At 53.0% G+C, this 19,042-nt stretch overlaps 6 protein-coding genes across 6 annotated transcripts; 4 read left to right on the top strand and 2 right to left on the bottom strand.

Moving 5' to 3' along the window:
* Positions 1–1,656: 1,656 nt before the first annotated feature.
* Positions 1,657–3,130, top strand: J4E90_002324 (uncharacterized protein; the record flags this gene model as incomplete). Its single annotated transcript, XM_051431905.1, has 3 exons — positions 1,657–1,737; positions 2,047–2,120; positions 2,170–3,130. The coding sequence occupies 3 exons, from the start codon at positions 1,657–1,659 to the stop codon at positions 3,128–3,130; spliced, it is 1,116 nt and encodes a 371-aa protein (XP_051295039.1).
* A 332-nt stretch (positions 3,131–3,462) lies between these two features.
* On the bottom strand, positions 3,463–4,568 carry J4E90_002323 (uncharacterized protein; the record flags this gene model as incomplete). Its single annotated transcript, XM_051431904.1, has 2 exons — positions 3,463–4,042; positions 4,114–4,568. The coding sequence occupies 2 exons, from the start codon at positions 4,566–4,568 to the stop codon at positions 3,463–3,465; spliced, it is 1,035 nt and encodes a 344-aa protein (XP_051295038.1).
* A 377-nt stretch (positions 4,569–4,945) lies between these two features.
* Positions 4,946–5,485, top strand: J4E90_002322 (uncharacterized protein; the record flags this gene model as incomplete). Its single annotated transcript, XM_051431903.1, has 1 exon — positions 4,946–5,485. The coding sequence occupies one exon, from the start codon at positions 4,946–4,948 to the stop codon at positions 5,483–5,485; it is 540 nt and encodes a 179-aa protein (XP_051295037.1).
* Positions 5,486–5,697: 212 nt separating this feature from the next.
* J4E90_002321 (uncharacterized protein) lies at positions 5,698–6,244 on the bottom strand (the record flags this gene model as incomplete). Its single annotated transcript, XM_051431902.1, has 2 exons — positions 5,698–6,032; positions 6,094–6,244. The coding sequence occupies 2 exons, from the start codon at positions 6,242–6,244 to the stop codon at positions 5,698–5,700; spliced, it is 486 nt and encodes a 161-aa protein (XP_051295036.1).
* Positions 6,245–7,399: 1,155 nt separating this feature from the next.
* J4E90_002320 (uncharacterized protein) lies at positions 7,400–8,576 on the top strand (the record flags this gene model as incomplete). The annotated part of the gene is made up of 3 exons (XM_051431901.1): positions 7,400–7,827; positions 7,881–8,058; positions 8,112–8,576. The coding sequence occupies 3 exons, from the start codon at positions 7,400–7,402 to the stop codon at positions 8,574–8,576; spliced, it is 1,071 nt and encodes a 356-aa protein (XP_051295035.1).
* Positions 8,577–12,447: 3,871 nt separating this feature from the next.
* J4E90_002319 (uncharacterized protein) lies at positions 12,448–18,489 on the top strand (the record flags this gene model as incomplete). Its single annotated transcript, XM_051431900.1, has 4 exons — positions 12,448–12,452; positions 12,504–12,530; positions 12,668–18,115; positions 18,168–18,489. The coding sequence occupies 4 exons, from the start codon at positions 12,448–12,450 to the stop codon at positions 18,487–18,489; spliced, it is 5,802 nt and encodes a 1,933-aa protein (XP_051295034.1).
* Positions 18,490–19,042: the final 553 nt, after the last annotated feature.

Here is a 19,042-nt window from a genome sequence, read left to right as displayed (position 1 = left end):
CCGTCAGTTTCGCAATCCTAAACTCTCCCACAGCATTTGTGGAGCTTTTTTCCGTATGACTGCCAGGCAGAGCCGCAGTCCTTGCAGTACCTGCCGAAACGTATTTCCACCTCTGCCGCCACCTGTGCCCTGAATGTTGGTAATTTGTTCTTTCTGTTACGCAAAGCCCCGATTCGGCGAGCCCACACCAAATGCGTTTCAGCATCTTTTAACACCGGCAGAATCCGTCCTAAAAAGCAACGCGACACCGATTCGGGTACCCATGCGAAGATCCAACGACTCAGGACAGTCCGCCTCATCTTCCTGGGCACGTGCTCTTGAGATCGGGATAGGTCGACTGAGCGACTCATTGGTAGTTTCCATACTTATCAACTTGCAACGTGGAGATCAGAGCCCAACTCTTCGCTACCAACTAGACGGGTTTCCCGACTGAGTCGTCCTTGGGAAGTGTTCTGGCCTCCCAACACAAGGCCCCAATAAGGCCCGAGTCTCTTTGCCGGCCCTGACGCTACACGCAGTGAGTCGTAGCAGCTGTGACAGAACAGTCTGGTTCTCCCGCTATTAGGGTGATTTGGACCAAGCAGCATTCTTTTCGAGATAAAAGATAAGGGGTGATGTATCACGGGCCTCAGTAAGGTTCAAATGTTTGCGATCGTGCTGGCGGTCCGAGAACCTAATCCTCTGCGACGACGTCGACCAGCAAGCAGGGACGTGCTCTGTACATTTCATGGTCGACCTGATTATAGGTTTGGTTGTGCGTGAAGTCTCAACATACTCAAATGAGGTTCATGCGCCCCTGTGGCCTATGTGCCGTGGTACCTGTATTGTAGCACGTCACCACGACACACTGCGCGCATGTCATAGCTTTTTCGGACTTGCGTCCGACTTCATAACATGGAACGCCATGCTCGCTCACAAGAACGGGTAATGTACCTTTGTGTCCAGCTGTAGTCACAACTTTGACATGGCCGCTTTGCATATCTCAGCTGGATTAGAACACTGCCAGAGACATATGTAACAGGTTGTGGGTGCTGCATGAGAATGGGATGTGACTGTGTCAGGAGCTACAACTCGCTGTTCATTCTTGCCGAGTCACGCTGTTCCCTAAGCATACTTGAAGATATGACGGAAGGATAATGCGCTCATCTGTAGATGTGGTTAAACTGCACTCTTTGATAAGAAACTTCGATGTATTGGTATTGGAAATTGACTCATCCCACAAGCTAAATGTCCATTCAAAGGAAGGCAAGCTATGTATTACTTGCAGCCTCTACATATGTAAAAGACGAGATCTAATGTCTGGTTTCTTCATAATCAGTACCTGACATGGCCGTAGTAACGATAAACTGAGCGTGGCTACGTTCGCCTTCATCCACGAAGAAATTGGGGTAGAAACCTTCAAACCCATCATCGCTTGCGCCTTACAGTATAGCTCCAGGTTCAGAAGATTTTAATAACGTTCGCAAAACTCCAGGCAAAAGTGCATGTTCTGTTGTTCAGCGTGCAGATGCACTCATAAATGACCACCACTAACGCCAAGCCAAAGCAGGCTAGCGCCGCCCACCATGCGAAATTCAAGCGAGCCCGAAGAACTCGAAAGTCGAGAGCCTCTTCTTTTCGCGACAACTAACCACCAGGTCAATCACAACAGCGATCATGTCGAGGCCAACCGTCACCGTCGTCTCCGCCAAGGGCGAGGCCACCAAGGACACCGTCCCCGTGCCCAATGTCTTCAAGGTCAGTTCCGCCGCAATTCGAACTTCGCGATACGATGCAAACCACAACCGGAGGGACTGAGGGCTGCAACGGCAGCTGGAGGAGTGCAGACATGGGAAGAACACTGAAAGAGCGGGGACACGAGTGGCAACGGAGAATGCTTGCATTGAGCTGGAATACGCAGAGTTCTTCCCATGATGCGGCCTCATGAGAGTATAGCGAAAGCCGCACTTTTCTGGCTTGTCTGCTTCTCTCAGTCTTTTGGATGTGGCTCTGCAACGCATTCGGACACGCTTCAGGTATTTTGGCCAATGCTAACAACTCTTCCAGGCACCCATCCGCCCTGACATCGTCCACGCGGTGCACACTGGCATGAACAAGAACCGCCGCCAGCCATACGCTGTGTAAGCCTACCTCGCGCACTGCACAACCACACAATCTAACAACAAGCAGCTCCGAGAAGGCTGGTCACCAGACTTCTGCCGAGTCCTGGGGTACCGGTCGCGCTGTGGCCCGTATTCCCCGTGTCTCTGGTGGAGGTACTCACCGTGCCGGTCAGGCTGCGTTCGGTAACATGTGCCGCTCCGGTCGCATGTTCGCTCCCACCAAGGTCTGGCGCAAGTGGCACCAGAAGATCAACCTGAACCAGAAGCGTTTCGCTACCGCGTCTGCGCTCGCTGCTTCAGGAAGCCCTGCTCTTCTCCTTGCCCGCGGTCACGCCATCAGCACCGTCCCTGAGGTTCCCCTCGTCATCTCATCGACTGCTTTCGCCGATGCCGCCATCAAGAAGACTTCCGCCGCCGTCGCTCTGCTGAAGGCTGTCGGTGCTGGTGCCGATGTCGAGAAGGCCCGCAACACACGCAAGGTCCGCGCTGGTAAGGGTAAGCTCCGTGGCCGCCGCCACACTCAGCGCCGCGGACCCCTCGTCATCTACAACCCCGAGGAGGATGGCAAGGAGCTCGTCCTTGCTTTCCGCAACATCCCGGGTGTCGAGACCTCATCCGTCTACTCCCTGAACCTCCTCCAGCTCGCCCCCGGTGGCCACCTCGGTCGCTTCATCGTCTGGACCTCATCCGCTTTCAGCGCTCTCGACAAGGTCTACGGATCCACCGCTGAGCCCTCAGCGCTCAAGAAGGACTACCTCCTGCCCTCCACCATGATGAGCCAGCCCGACCTTAGCAAGATCATCAACTCCAGCGACGTCCAGAAGGTCCTCCGCCCCGTCCGTGGTGGAGCCGTCTCCAAGCGTGGTGTCGTACAAAAGAAGAACCCGCTCAAGAACTTCCAGGTGCAGCTCCGCCTCAACCCATACGCTGCTACCTTCTCCAAGGAGAAGCTCGGCCAGAAGAAGCTCGAGCAGGGCAAGCCCGAGTATGCCACCGAGACCTTCCACGAGCTTATGCACGAGAACTAGATGGTTGTTGGTTAGCGTTATGATTTCCTAAGGTGTTCTCTCTTCGGCTGGGATGGACTGGAATGATGAATAGCTATGACAAATGTAGCTCTTCACAAAATGCCTCTGAGAAGGTTTCACTTCCACTCCTACTTATGATCATTAAATCAGGCGTTGCATTGATGAAGTTCGTCCACATGTTGCGGATAGTTGTTCCTAGTAATGTGGTATTGCATGGTCGTCAGCGTTCCACTGACTTTGAGATCTCTTCCAAGTGTACTCTCATTCTAGCAATACATTTCCCAAACGCCGTCGCTATGCTTCAAAGTTGCTCTCATCGCGAGAACAAGACCTCACTTGAACAGCCGCCTTCCACCCGTTCTGCCCATAGTCCTCTCCACACCCTCCAGACTCATGCCCGCGAATCCAGCACCCCCACCATCCCGATCCCTCTTGTACCTCCTCAGTGCCTCTCTCAGATGCGCCGGCGTAAGCGGTCCCTTATCACACGCCTTCAGCCTATCCTGCAAACTAGCATCTTTCTCCACCTCCTTCCACAGACTCTCCGTGCGATCAACCTGCGTAGGATACCAGCCCGCACTCGTAATATCGGAATTAGTCGGCCTATTCCTATCATCCTTGATATGAGCACTAGGTCTGACCAGACTCTGACTGAGTATGGGGCCTGGTAGGTTGGGGTTGGGGAGATGAGTGCGGACGGCGGACCATTCGTCGCGGACGGTGAGGGCGCGGTCGATGAGCTCGCCGATGAAGGTTTTGGAGTAGGAGGTTACGGCGATGATGATGGGTTGCGGGACGGATTGGGAGAGGGTTTGGTTGACGAGTTTGCGGACGGTTTCGCGCTTGAGGCGGATGCGGCGGTAGGTTGCGTAGCGGTCCATTTGCGCGGGTGTCATGAAGTCTTCTAGCATGCTGTTGGATCACATCGTATTAGTAAACGGCTCTAAGAGGGGAATGGTAGAGGGCGTAGAGGAGGAACGTACCGTTCGTATTCCTTCTCCTGTTTCCTGCGTGCTTCAACACTCATGCCGCCTTCGATTTCCATGCCCATTTCCTCACCCATCTCGTCATCGTCGTCGTCTTCTGCTTCTTCTCCGCCGTCGCCATCTTCGTCTTCACCTCCTATTGCGCTTCGTCCGTCGGCGCCTTTGCCGCCTCTCGCGCTTGAACCCGCGACACTGCCTCCGTCTCCTCCCTTCTTCCGTCGCTTCTTCCCTCCTACGCCATTAACGACGGATGTGGTGATGTTACTTTCCACAGACGGTGAACGCGAGTATTGGCGCGGGGAACCGCCGACTGATTCGGCATCTGGTGAGAAGGCGTTACGTAGGTTGGAGGGTTTGCGCTTTTTGGTGGGTGCGCCGGAGTGAGAGGATATGCTGCCGCGCTTGCGACTGCCGGGGACGTTGAGCTGGGGGATGTGTGGTGGTGAAGCCATGGTCGCGCGATCAACAAGAGTACCGGCCTCTTGTGCTGGCGTCGTAGTAATGGGGGGTGGTTGGGTGGGAAGGCTAACTTCTGCGGGTTGGATAATGGAATGGGCCCTGGGGAAGTCGCGATCTCCGCCAAGCAAAATGATGGAGCGTCGACTAGCGCGTTTTGTGCTCGGAAAGCGCGACCGGGTGATTTCGTCATCGACACTCGGGAGATGGATACTTGCGCCTGTTGCTCTCATTCAGCGTCTGCGCTCTCGACTTTCACTATGTAAAACGAGATAACAGCAGGCGATCTGCCATTAATACCAATTCACACGCATAACGTTTGCCATCTTCACTTTGCGTCCTATACCCGCACACAGCCCAGCGTGCCTCAAAGATGCCATCCTACGAAGAATCCTACGGCCAGCAAGCCGCCCAAGCAGCAGGCACAGGCGCAACCGACACCGATGGCGCCGTACAAGCACCACCCGACGCACGATCTACCTCTGACCTCCCACCTGCCGCCCTCGACCTAGCAGCGCGCCTCTTCGACCTCGCCCGCAGCGGGGACACATCGACCCTCTCGCAATACGTCAGCGCCGGCATCCCCAAAAACCTCACCAACTCATCCGGCGACACACTTCTCATGCTGGCGTCCTATCATGGCAAGGCTGAGACTGCGAAGATGCTGCTGGATAACGGCGCGGATGCGAATGTGCTGAATGGGAGGGGCCAGAGTCCTATTGCGGGGGCTGTGTTCAAAGGGTACGATGATGTTGTTAGAGTGCTGTATGAGGGGGGTGCAGACGTAGAGAAGGGACAGCCGAATGCGGTGGACTGCGCGAGGATGTTTAAGAGAGGGAATTGCTTGAAATTGTTTGGTGTCGAGGAAGGAGAGGGGACCGTGGTGGATGTCGATGCACATGCTGTGTCGTAGTGGAGACTCCGCAGTGTTGATGATGTGTACTAGACTTGCTCACTCGTTCAGGGCCGGCACAAGAATATCTAGAGGGTATAAATGAATTACTGCTGAAGCTGAATACTCAACTCATGCTATCCGACTCAACACAAAGTCTGGCAATCTAATCCTTTCGAAATAACCTTCCTGCAAATCATGGTATCATATCATCGTCCTTCGGCCCCAACTCCCTACTTCTTCTCCTCCTTTCCCTTGCCGCCACCAAACATGCCTCCAACGTATCCACCAGCACTCTTCGCGCCGCCAGCAACACTGCTTGCACCTCCTTTCACACCATCTGCAGCACTCTGTCCATAACCACCCAGTGGTCCTTGACTCTCAATAGAGTTTCCCTTGTCGTCCTTGCCGCCACGCTCAGCACGGTTGATGCCCTCTTTGGAGACGGCATCACCGAGGGGTTGTGCAAGTCCTCCCTTGCCGACTTGGCCGCCGACGAGGTTGTTTACGCCGTCTTGGAGGTTGTCGACTTGGTCGACGCCTGTGACCTTGGTCTGGTCGAGTTGTTCTGTGGGGAATATACGTTAGCGATGTGTAGTTAGCGATGGGTTAAGATGTAAGAGACGTACGTTTGGTAGCGTAGGAAGCCTTGTTATCCTTGGTGAACCACTTCAGGTACTGGTCCTCGATCCATGGCATCCATGTCTCGTACTTTTGGTTGTAGTACTCTCCCGCGGACTCCCTGTAGGTCTTTTGCGATCCCTTGTTCTGGTCTGTCATCTTGGGCAGTATGAATACTGTTTATTAATCGTATTGGAGTGTAGAGATAGTGAGGTGGATTATTCGTAAGGTCGTGTGTATTTGCATGTGAAGACGCAACATACAGATCAGGCAGTCAGCCATATATACTCCACCTGCATGCCTGCGCCTTCCCGTGTGTACGCCATCTGCGCCAGCGGTGATCTCATCCTCGATCACTTGCACCGTGCTTGTTACAAGTTTGTGGCCCGCTGTGGTGGCATCGAGACAGGGGTGGGTGCGTGGATGGGTTGCGCTATACGCCATCTGAACCAGAAACCCAGACCAACTGATCGTCCCGCGTGGAAACCTGCATCTCGGACAGCATCTCTTGGCTGGACGGCCGCCATTCAAGTTATCTACGCGGGGCCAAGGGCGCCTGGACTCTAGGGCTGGACGTCTGTTGGGCTCGGCTTGGTTGGTTCGTGGGGTCGCTGATTGTGTAGGCGGGCTTTGGTGGGTGCGATGACTGGGCGCTAACAGCTGGCTGCGCTGATGGACGTCTTCAACCACCTGCATGCGAGGGCAGCGGCTTTGTGGGTATTGAGTATGGCGTAGAGATACTGATGTATATCTAACGAGAGACATGTACAAGCTTGTCAACATCGCAGCGTCCAACGCGGTGATGCTTTGGTAGGAATGCGTCACGACAGTCACGACACGAATGCAATATCCTCAGCAACTACAGCCACGAATGTTCGTACGGCATATCGCGACACGCCGGCATCTCATCACACTTCTTTGGTTCTATTTGTATACTCGCATTTCTACTTTCCCAGCGATATGGAAGGCAGTCAGAAAGCCTGTACCCTGAAGAAATTCAGTGTGCTCTATCATGTACATTTGCATTCTGAACTACGTTGAGTATCTCTACGATCTGGTTTACTAAGCACGATATTGTACAGAAAAGTAGATACAGGTATACAACCGCCGGATTAGGCTGGACTTCCAGTCGCACTTTCCTCACTCACTGCCGATTACACAACGCTCCTTCACTTGTTAGGCCTTGGCATTTTTCTTTCTCACCGTCCTCCTTCGCACATTGAATTACCCACAACACCATCGTTCATTCACAGTCTTTCCGCCACCGGCGGCGTTCGAACGCTTCATGCGATAAATAGGCTTACTATCGCTCAAATGTCTGACACCGACCCCGCCGATTCTGCGCTTCTCGTCGATCCGCAAGCCATCGAACAACTCAACCGCGCAAGGCGCCAGCTTCGTCGATCCAGAAACTCGGTTCGTGTGTCTAGAGATTTCCTCCAGCTACTCGACCGGATTGTGCCCACCCTCACAGTTGACGAGCTTCGAGAACTTTCGCAGATTCATCAGAACATGTCGCGTAACTTGCGTACACGCGGTGGGGCTACCGGAACTGCAGGCGAAGACAATAACATTGTTGTTCCGGTGTCTGTGCCTCAAGCCCAATCCGCTCTCAAGCCTGCTACGACGCTTGTTTCTATGCTGCCAAAGACCCCATACAACGAGGTGAAGGAGGCAGAGGGGACCGTGAACACACCCGCTTATACCAAAGTACAACTTGCGCTCTTGGAGTACCTTAACAAGTAAGTGGTACACATGCAAGGACTGATGTGAGAGATGTACTGACGCTCTTTAGGCACGCATCCGAGAAGCTCACGGTCCGGCAAGCTCATAACTGGACAGAACGTATTGCAGACAACTTGCATCCCGCTGCCAAGGATGCGCTGCGTCTCTGCTACTACATGCGCTCGCAGGGCTTCGACACGTACGCCGATGTTCGGGATGGCTCCATCGAGCTGTATCTCTCCAAACAGGTAATTTCAGCTGTCCAAATTGTATCCGAGGCGTGTACTAACTTCGTTCGTAGGCACCAGAGAAGGGTCGCAGCAAGGCCTCGTTGTATTGGAAGCAGAATTACTCGACGAACGCCATCGAGCACACGGTATCTGAAGCATATGTCCCACCCCGTCCGGCGCGATACGACGATTTCATGCCCTCGGAATTGTCCGGGACTCAACTTCTGGATGCTCTCTTGGCTGGGCCAGGTCCACCTATCCCGCAACATGCAGGTGGCCCTGGAGAGGATGTAGGAGACCAGGCCGCTCCGGTACCTGAGGGCGACCAAACACAGGAAGACGTTGAACCGACCGAGCATAATGTTGCTACTATGCTCGCCGTCGCTCAAGCGGACCTGGAGGCTCAGTTCATGTCTGATACCCCCGATTCAGAGTACGTCTCCATTCCGTTCCAATCAGTGACCCCTACTAACAAACTGTTTAGCGCCGTTGAAGCTCTGCTCGCCCGAATTGAGCAGCTCAATAGCCAGGAATAAGAGGACTAGGTTGTGCGCAAACATATGGGATGAAGCACTTTGAGGACTACATAGGGTTTTAACCGACACTTTTGTGGCATTTTCGTGCCTTGTAGACTCCAGGATGTACTGTGGCGTAGTTGCTAGATGAGAATACAACTCCGTTTGGCACTAGAATCTTGGCAATGGTCATGCTCGCGAATATTTAACTCTGCCAACTTTCTGCTGCCTTGCTCCTTCAAACTCATACCACAGTTAAAATTACTAAAGGCAAAATTCGCAAATGTCATGGCTGCTGAGACCCAAAAACAAATACATCCAGGACTTATGTGTTGGAAAGAAAACTCAAAACCATGCGCGACAAGGCTTTGTCCTGACCGCGTTCGAGCTGCTGCCCATATAACACGCTCGCAAAAGCCATGACTAGAAACGCGCTTCTAGTACTTAATGATCGTACGCGATCGTGTTCCGTGTTTCAAAGAACATGTAATCCAAGATGATGTGTTACTCTCCCATCACTACTGTCGCTGAGATATATGTCTTCTCATTGACTATATAAAACACTTCCACGGCGCTTTTCGAACTGTCATTCTACAACTAAAACTACATCTAGTACCTCAAAGATTCAAGGTACAGTTTGATGATCTTTCTCGAGAGTCTAAAAAAATTACTACGTCTCACGCATGTCTTGCCCGCCACCAGCGCCCCCCTAGAATCATCAAACTGAGATCACATGTCTGTTCAACGCCAAAGACTTCATTCATGATCGGGCTCCAAAGTCAGCCTCCGCTACTATGATATTTTTTCAAAGCCTAGGCAAAGGTGACTAGCGTGCGGCCACCATATATAAAGAGCTGTTCTCCTTCCTTACTTCAACTCTCCACAAACACACAAAACGTGCAGTTTCCTAAAATATCATGACAGATGACTCATGTCGTCCTGAAGTCGACGTTTCAAAACACTCGTTTTCCCTGCACATGCTTTCTGAAGGAGAATTGGCCATGACATAGTCTTTTGCCGCACAGAAGGCATGAAATGATTGTTAAATGTGTTCGGCTCGACGAGAACAGCTGTTATTGTAATATCTCAAAAAGGTTTCATCTTTGCAATATGTGGATCAGTGCGATCATTCTTCTTAAAGCATGAAATTAGGGAAGTCAACAAAAACGAGAAACGTATCGTGTCATGTACTGGATGAAGAAGAATTACTGTACTTCTAAAAAGCATATGAAACTTTGCCATGTTCCTCTGCCTTGGCTTTTCTGGCGCGTGGATATAAAAGCCACGTACTCCCATCATCCCACACTCTTTATCACACAGTCTCTTTGCAACCTTAGTCGAGCTGCACAATACCAAAAGACACCTCATGATCGTGCCATGGTGGGGATCCGCTTCTAAAAAAAACGATGACAACAGCTCGATGTTCCTCGCTCTCTTCATGCGGAGAGAGTAGATTGACTAAGCGATCTTTATATCGTCACCAAATGTCTGTCGATGTTTAGATGATGTCTCAAAAGTACTCCGAGTGTCCGTGATGTGCGAGGGCATGCGTGCGTCAAAGGCTAACGTTGCGGCTATGCGATGTCACGTGAGAAAGCGATGACTGGTAGACGTCAGAGACGGCCTGGACTCGTCAAATGATACAGTACTTAGCGAAATCGACTTCCCCTGCCGCGCGGTTGGAGCGAAGTATGTGCTGTGCCACACTGCAAGCAGGGATTAAAGTGCCCCTACCCCGCAGCTGCACCGGCCTCAACTCATGATAAGAACAAAGACGACGACTACAACAAGCGGACCGATTTCTGTCAGTAGGTAGGCACCTGATAGATTTTTGCTGTTAAACAGAGTACTGATTCCTCGACTTCGCGCAGTCCTAAACGCGTTCGCCCCACCTGTCAACGCCGCAGTCAGACCGACTCCTCAATTGTCGAAGATGGTTTCTCAGGAGCCTGCACAGCCCGATGCTACATCCATCTCAGAATTAGACGATGCTAGCATCTACACACCTACCGCAACCACCGAAAACGGTACTCCAGACCTGAAAGATCACGCCTCGACGAGTTGGGTGCCTTCCGATGGATCTACCGTCATCATCCGCTCTACCTCATGCGGCAATGTGCTTACATTGCTCGATGGGAACATCGTACTAGCCCCGCCTAGCGGTCGTGGATCCATCCTGTGGGAGTGTGTAGAATCTGAAGGCTGGTTTGGATTCCGAAACTGCGTGTCAGGCAAATTCATATGCCATGGTTGGGATGCGAGACTCAAGTGCTCAGCAGAGCAGCAAGATGGTTGGAGACACTTTACTATTACTCCAGTGCCAAAAGGTGGCTACATTATGCAAATGTCGGACTGGTGGACTCTTCGTCCTATAGTGATCAATGCCCAGAACGGGGTGCAAAAACTGGGGAGGACTGGAAACAAGCTGTCTGAAGGAGTTGTGTGGAACTTTCTGGAGAGCGGGGCCGGTAACGCTGAATTTCAAGACTTATAAGTAGGTCAGTCTCCTCATAATCAAGGCAAAGCCTTTTCAGCCGCCCCCTAACACTGTACCACAACGTGTGATGTCACAGAACTAGAATTATGATGTGTCACTTGGAAGGCGCGCGTTCCTGACACTTCCTCGACGATGCGATCCAGGCGTTGCGCTAAAGCTTCACGCGTCGTTCATGAATGGTAATAGTGGATGGGCACGGACGTGTCGCGGACCGCTATCTGCAGTCTGCAGCCATAGGCGCGGTACCAAATAGAGGGTAGCACGACGCGTTGACCGGGTTTGTTGGACTCCACCTCGAAATTACATGTCCAACGCGCAAGCGGTGCGGGGAAAACGTCGCATTCCCATGGGAGGGCGCTGAGGCCCGAAGACAGGAAAATCAATAGGAAAAAGAAGGCGTGTAGACGAACGATATCCCCAGAAGACATGTCGATGCAGGCATGCGCTAGCTGCAGCGCCTTACCTAGGTATGTAGATCAATCCAAGCGAGAGGTTGGGTCCGGTACATCCGCCCTGCCACGGCTACTGGATATATACAGAATGCGCGTTTGTTACCCGTCGAATAGGGCAGAGGGTGTCGCGGAAAGGGCTGCACTGTTTGCGGCTGCTGCGATGATCGAGAAGTGGTCAAGGGCTTACCGGTAGGCAGCCTTGTAAGCCACCAGGGCACCGGAGCGCTTTGGCTGGCTGTCAGAAATGAAGATGGTAGCCTAGCCTAGTGACAACGACGCGTTGATAACGATGAGGCTGGGGGTTGTGCGACTGTAGTGAGTGGGTGCGTAGTAGGTGCAAGTGCTGTCGCGAGAATATCGCGACACCAAATGCGATCATCGTATGTGATTACGAGTAGGTGGGGTGGAGGTGTTGGAAGTTGGTCTTTGAGCAGGCGCGTTGATGAGCGGTGATGGATCCGGCTAGCGTGCAGAGGCCACATCTCTGTCAAAGGAAGTCGCGACCGGTTCATCGCACCGCGCACGACCAGCATCAAAAATACATCGGACACGGTGAATCGCCTTCGCAGTAAGAGAAGGCAGTCTGTTTGCACCTGCGTTACTCTGGCCGGCGCCGTTGATGTTGCAAAAATTTCCCTCTGCTCCCTGAAACGGGACGCACGGGCCAGGCCACTAGCCCGTTCCTGGTGGTGATCCAGCCTACTTAATGACCTGTTCATTCTCTTAGATAGGCCCGCAGCCCACCTTCTCCGACGCGCTCCCGGCACCGCATCGAGTTACCACCCCATCACGTGACTCTCTTCCACAACTCTGACTACACAGCCCAAACACTTCTGTGCCGTGCCCAGTGCTTCCATGGCTACGCCTGCGGGCGCCTAGTAATTTCTAATTCTCTTGGTTGCGCTCCACCTGCGAGCCCGACTGTCAAAAGTGCAGCGCGAAGATGAGGTTTGTCGCATATCGCATCGATGCATGCATGACGCGCTAACGCTTTGGTAGTGCCACCAGATTGGATCGTCTCGTAACGTGAGTATACCCGGCTCATGTCCTGCATGTCTTTCACTGCTCGATCAAACTACGTTGCAATCTTCTGCGACAAGTTAATCCTGCTTGAACAGCCTTGCTTCTTTTGTCTCTATTGACTCTCGCTAACCCCCGTCAAGGCTCCTCGAGACTGGCAGCACAGCATTAATCCGAAACACAGCAGCCGACCAGCTAGCCGACGTCCAAAAACAACATCCCGATGAGCTTTTCAATCTTCTTACACGAGTCATACCCTATTTGCGATCAAAAAGCTGGGAAACGAGAGTTGCCGCTGCCAAGGCGATAGGTGGCATCGCTGCCAATGCCGACAAGTTCGACCCCAACGCCGATGACCAGGATGAGTCCGTCAAGCCGGAAGCCCAACCAGAGTCCAATGGCGATGTCAAATCGGAAGACAGCAACGGCGCGCTGGTCAAGAAAGAAGAGAACGGCGATAGCACCCTCCCACCGCTCGCCGATGGACTCGATCTTGCTACACTTGACCTACCTTCAATTCTCAAGTTCGGAAAGGTCCTGGCTTCTCTCGGTACCAAGGAGCATGACTACAAGCTCGCCGCCATGGACCCCGCTGAACGACTGGAGTACCAAAAGAGCACCCTACTCAAGCGACTTGGCTTTGAAGGCGCATGGGTTGAGGACCTCACACCACCCCAGGAGATGATGCCACAAACGCCCGCTCCAAAGACCCCCGGCATGCACCGTATCGACACCAATGTCTCACGGTCAGAGAGCATGCACCATGGTAGTTCACCTACTGCAGGCACACCTGATGGCAAAGGACTCAGCAAACGTCAGCAGAATGCCTTGAGGCGCAAGAACAAGAGACAGGCCGCCGGAGGTGCTAGCAAAGTCCAAGTTGTCGACTTCAATTCAACTGCAAGGAAAGACTCACAAGCTGACCTCATCGAGACCCCCGTTCGCCCACATCCTACTGCCCTAAAGTTTGAGAAGTCGGAGAACGGAGACGAGGACGAACCCATGAACGACTACTTCTCACTTGACCGCAACGGTGGAGACGACGACGCGAAGTTTGTGAAGGAGTTCAAGGGCGCGCCGGTAGCAGAGAAGTCGTCTTTCCAAACAGAGGCTGAAGAACAAGGGCTGGAATGGCCGTTCGAGCGTGTCTGTGCGTATCTCGCTGTCGAACTTTTCGATTACACCTGGGAGGTACGCCATGGTGCTGCCATGGGCCTACGAGAAATTCTTCGTATTCACGGTGGTGGTGCTGGCAGGCGGAAGGGACTCAGCCGGGCGGAGAACGATCGGCTGAATCAGCGATGGCTGAATGATCTGGCATGTCGCATGGTCTGCATCTTCATGCTCGATCGTTTTGCAGATTTCACCGGCGATAATGCTATTGCGCCCATACGGGAGACGGCCGGACAAGCGCTTGGGTCTTTGCTCCAATACATGTCTCGCGACAACGTCCTTGCAACATTCCAGGTTCTCAATCGCCTTATCATCAACCATAACCTTCCTCTCGACACCAACCCTCTGAGCGCACCCTGGGCTCTGTGTCAGGGTGGCATGATCGGACTACGGTACCTTGTTGCTGTACGAAACGACCTACTCCTCGAGGACGGCACATTACTGGATGGAGTTCTCGCCGCAGTCATCAGCGGTCTGAGTAACTCCGACGACGATGTCCGAGCCATCAGTGCAGCTACCCTTATTCCCGTGGCGAAGGAATTCATCGAGATGCGTCCAAAATCACTAGAGCACCTGATGAACGTAGTCTGGTCTTGTCTCTCCAGTTTACAGGACGACCTGAGTGCCAGTACTGGTTTTATCATGGACCTTCTGGCCAAGCTTTGTGGCTTTCCTCAAGTTTTGGAAGCGATGCAAGCCAACGCACGACAAGATCCGACCCAATCATTCCACGAATTGGTGCCACGACTCTTCCCCTTCTTACGACATACCATCACCAGTGTCCGTGCGGCAGTGCTGCGTGCGCTGATTACTTTCCTCAACATCCAAAGCGAAGGCTCGGACGGCTGGGTAGATAGCAGGGCATTGCAACTCATATTCCAGAACATCCTGCTTGAACGCAACGAAGGTGTTTTGAAACTCTCCCTCCAGCTTTGGAATGCTATCGTCGCAGCCTTGGGTAGCCAGTTGGCGCCTCTTATGGAACCCATATTGGATGCCGTCATTCCTCTCACGCTCACACCTATTGGAGTATCACGTCACCCGATATCGTTGAACAAGTCACTACTGATCAAACCTTCCGGACAAGCCATGGGCCCGCCACCCGACTCTGAGCCGAGCCGTAAGTCGTCTCCACCAGATGGCAGTGAGCCAGCTCAGAAGAGAAGAAAGAAGTCGCGTATTGGAAAGGATGAAATGTCAACACCTACTCCAGCCTCACAGTCTCATAACGTCGACGGACACATGATCACTGGTGATCTCGAACTCATAGGCGCGGACGTCATGATCCGTTCCAGGACTTCTGCAGCACAAGCTCTCGGTAAAGCGATGGGAGCCTGGCCTGAAGAGTCGAGGCTCGAGACCTTCAAATCTAGGCTGCTGGCCCCATTGTCCTCTCAGAACTCGTCAACCCAACTGACGGCTGCGATCATCATTGAGGAGTTTGGAAAGAACCTGGCAACTAAAGATGCCTTGGCTGAGTCGTTCGTCCAGGCCCTGCTGCCTATGGTTGAGGGCGAGAGGCCTGCCGCCTACGAGGATCTCGTGCCCAAGCTGCAGATTGTTCGGACTCAGTGCCACTCTTTGTTGAGCATCTTCCACGACGCCCATGTCCAAAGCCTGCCACAGATCGCTGCCCTTGTCCAGGGCATGCCGAATGCGAACCACTATGCCTTTGGCGTCGCAGATGCCGAGAAGCTGCTCAACGTGCAGTTCGAGAAGCTAAAGAAGGCCATGACGCCGTCCGCCCGCATGGTCGCAGGAGCAAATCTGGACACAGCACGCAAGGAAGTAGAGACGAGCATTCAAGAAGCCAAGGACATCAAGGAAGAACGCGATGTTCGCATCAAGGCCGCTGCAGCCGGTGCACTTGTCGCGCTCAACTCGCCTCCGAAGAAGCCATCACCTCCGATTAAGGCGATGATGGACAGCGTCAAGAAAGAAGAGAACGTTGAGCTACAGAGACGTTCGGCAGCTGCAGTCGCTGGCTACATTGTGTTCCTCGTCAACGCTAAGAGATCTGGTGTGGTCAACAAGGTTGTTGGCAATTTGGTCAAATTCTACTGCATGGAGACAGCCGAAACACCGGAGTTCGCCGGACAGTCGCACATCGAAACAGGCATTCTTACGCTCAAGAAAGATGAAGACGTGCGCGATCACCCCGACGCTGCTCGATTCGCAGAAGAGTCGCGGGCAGCCAGGATCACCAAGCGTGGTGCGCGAGAGGGTCTTGAGAAAGTCGTTGAGAGCTTCGGCGCTGAGATTTTCGAGAAGGTGCCTATCCTGAAGGACTTGATCGAACGACCCATCAAGGACGCCTTTACCGAGGCCACGCTTCCCGCGCAAATATTCAACGAGGACGGCGTCTTTGGCCAGGAAGTCGTTGATGCCCTGTCGACTCTTCGTGCTCTGGCCGGCAGTTTCCACCCAAGCGTCAGAGGCTTCGTCAAGGACCTGCTTCCACTTATCGCCAAGGCTCTCCAAAGCAAACTGTACGTCTTGCGGTACGCAGCTGCCAAGTGTTTCGCAACCGTATGCAGCGTCATGTCTGTCGAAGGTGTTACCATGCTTGTCGAGAGCGTGCTACCGACCATCAGCGATGGTGGAAATGTGCACGCCCGCCAGGGAGCCATTGAGTGCATCTATCATCTCATCCATGTTATGGAAGACGCCATTCTACCATATGTCATCTTCCTCATCACCCCGGTTCTTGGTCGTATGAGCGACTCTGACAACGACGTCCGACTATTGGCCACGACCAGCTTTGCCACGCTTGTAAAGCTTGTACCACTTGAGTCTGGAATCCCCGATCCACCAGGTCTTCCGGACACTCTCCTCAAGGGCCGAGACCGAGAGCGCAAGTTCGTCGCCCAGATGCTGGATGCGAAGAAGGTCGAGCCCTTCGAGATCCCTGTTGGTATCAAGGCGACGCTCCGTTCATACCAACAAGAGGGTGTCAATTGGCTGGCGTTCCTCAACCGGTACAACCTTCACGGTATTCTCTGCGACGATATGGGTCTTGGTAAAACGCTACAAACGCTATGCATGGTGGCAAGTGATCATCATATGCGCGCGGATGAGTTCGCCAAATCCGGCGATCCCAACTTCCGACGTCTACCATCTCTCATCGTATGCCCGCCCACGCTGTCTGGTCATTGGCAGCAAGAGATTCGCCAGTATGCACCCTTCCTTAGCTGCGTAGCCTATGTTGGGTCGCCACCTATCCGCGGTCAGCACAGGAATCAGCTCGATAAGGTGGATATCGTCATTACTTCGTACGATATCTGCAGGAACGACGCCGACATTCTCAAGCCCATCACTTGGAACTACTGCGTACTGGACGAGGGTCACTTGATCAAGAACTCAAAGTCCAAGACCAGCCAGGCTGTCAAGCAATTCCAGTCGAATCACCGCCTCATCCTCTCCGGTACACCTATTCAAAACAACGTGCTCGAGCTATGGTCGCTCTTCGACTTCCTCATGCCTGGTTTCCTTGGTACGGAGAAGGTCTTCCAGGAACGTTTCGCGAAGCCTATCGCGGCCTCCCGGTTCGCGAAGAGCTCGTCGAAGGAGCAAGAACGGGGTGCGCTGGCGATCGAAGCTCTACACAAGCAGGTGCTTCCGTTCCTCCTTCGCCGTCTCAAGGAAGAGGTGCTGGATGACCTGCCGCCTAAGATCCTGCAAAACTATTACTGCGATCTATCTGAGTTGCAACGCAACCTTTTCGACGACTTCACCAAGCGCCAAGGCAAGGAGATTCAGTCTAAGGCCGGTAATGCCGACCGCGAGAGCAAGCAACATATCTTCCAAGCTCTTCAGTACATGAAGAAGCTGTGCAACTCACCTTCGCTCGTCGTCAAGGGACCCACCAACAAGGCATATGAGCCGACTCAGCAATATCTCAAGAAGCACAACACTACGATCGACGACGTTGCGCATGCACCCAAGCTCGGCGCTCTCAAGGATCTGCTTGTGGACTGTGGTATCGGCGCATCTGATGTTGTCAGCGACAAGTCTGCCGCCGCTAATGGCGACCTACCGGAAGCTGTCTCGCAGCATCGTGCCCTCGTCTTCTGTCAAATGAAGGAGATGCTCGACATGGTTCAGCACAACGTTCTCGAAAAGTTGCTTCCGTCTGTGCAGTTCATGCGTCTCGATGGTGGTGTCGAAGCTACCAAGCGCCAGGAGATTGTCAACAAGTTCAACACCGACCCTTCATACGATGTCTTGCTTCTGACAACCAGTGTTGGTGGTCTGGGTCTCAACTTGACTGGTGCCGATACCGTTATCTTCGTTGAGCACGACTGGAACCCGCAAAAGGACATCCAAGCCATGGACCGCGCGCATCGTATCGGCCAGAAGAAGGTCGTCAACGTTTACCGAATCGTCACGCGCGGTACCCTGGAAGAGAAGATCTTGAAGTAAGTATCCCAGATCCCCCATTTGAACCACTCCACTAACCAATACTCCTAGTCTCCAAAGATTCAAGATCGACATCGCTTCCACCGTCGTCAATCAACAAAACGCGGGTCTCCAGTCCATGCAAACAGACCAGATTCTCGATCTCTTCAACGTCTCAGCCGATTCGAACGATCCCGCCGCACTACCAGCACCGCCCAGCAACGCCAAAGACGATCGTACAGGCATCGACGAGAACGACGCCGTCGACGCCACCGGTGCGCTGAGGGAGAAGGGCAAGAAGGGTTTCTTGGACGAACTAGGCGATCTCTGGGACGAGAAGCAGTACGAGGAAGAGTTCGATCTCGACGGCTTCCTCGGCAAGATGAAGGCTTAAGCCATGCCCGGTGGTTTTGAGTCCCTTCCACACTACAACTACCTTGCGCCTGCCTACCAGGCCAAGACACATCATCTTTGGGCGGATTAACAGGCGTACACTGGCGTTCTTTTCTTTCCACTACGGGGCATGACATGACATGCATATGGTATCAATGTCTCCATTGATCGATCGGGTTGGTATGATGTTTTTTGCATTCTCACAGGCTAGGTACTATGGAAATGTGTGTATTAGCATGGCGTTGGATGAGGGCTTTTTGTCTTTTTATGTTCTTTGTATCCTTTGCTTCGATTGTTGAGGGAGCGGGGAAAGTGGTTCATGTATGTCTAGCCTGTGTGAGTAGAGTATGATGTATGCTGAGAGAACTGTTATGATTGTTTTGTTTCTTTGCATGATGTGATGGTGAAAGTGGTGAAGTTGTGAAGGCTACTCGTCAGCACGACGTCAACGCTTGTGAGATAGTGCAGGATAGCATAGCACTTTATGGGTGCACTGCCAATTCTGGGTATGCACATATTGGCTATGAGGTTCATGTCACGCTGAGAATTGTACT

The sequence above is a fragment of the Alternaria incomplexa genome (genome assembly GCF_024043165.1).
Source record: "Alternaria incomplexa strain BMP 0042 chromosome Unknown scaffold_2, whole genome shotgun sequence".
Taxonomy (NCBI): domain Eukaryota; kingdom Fungi; phylum Ascomycota; class Dothideomycetes; order Pleosporales; family Pleosporaceae; genus Alternaria; species Alternaria incomplexa.
This window is presented reverse-complemented; position numbering and strand designations above follow the sequence as displayed.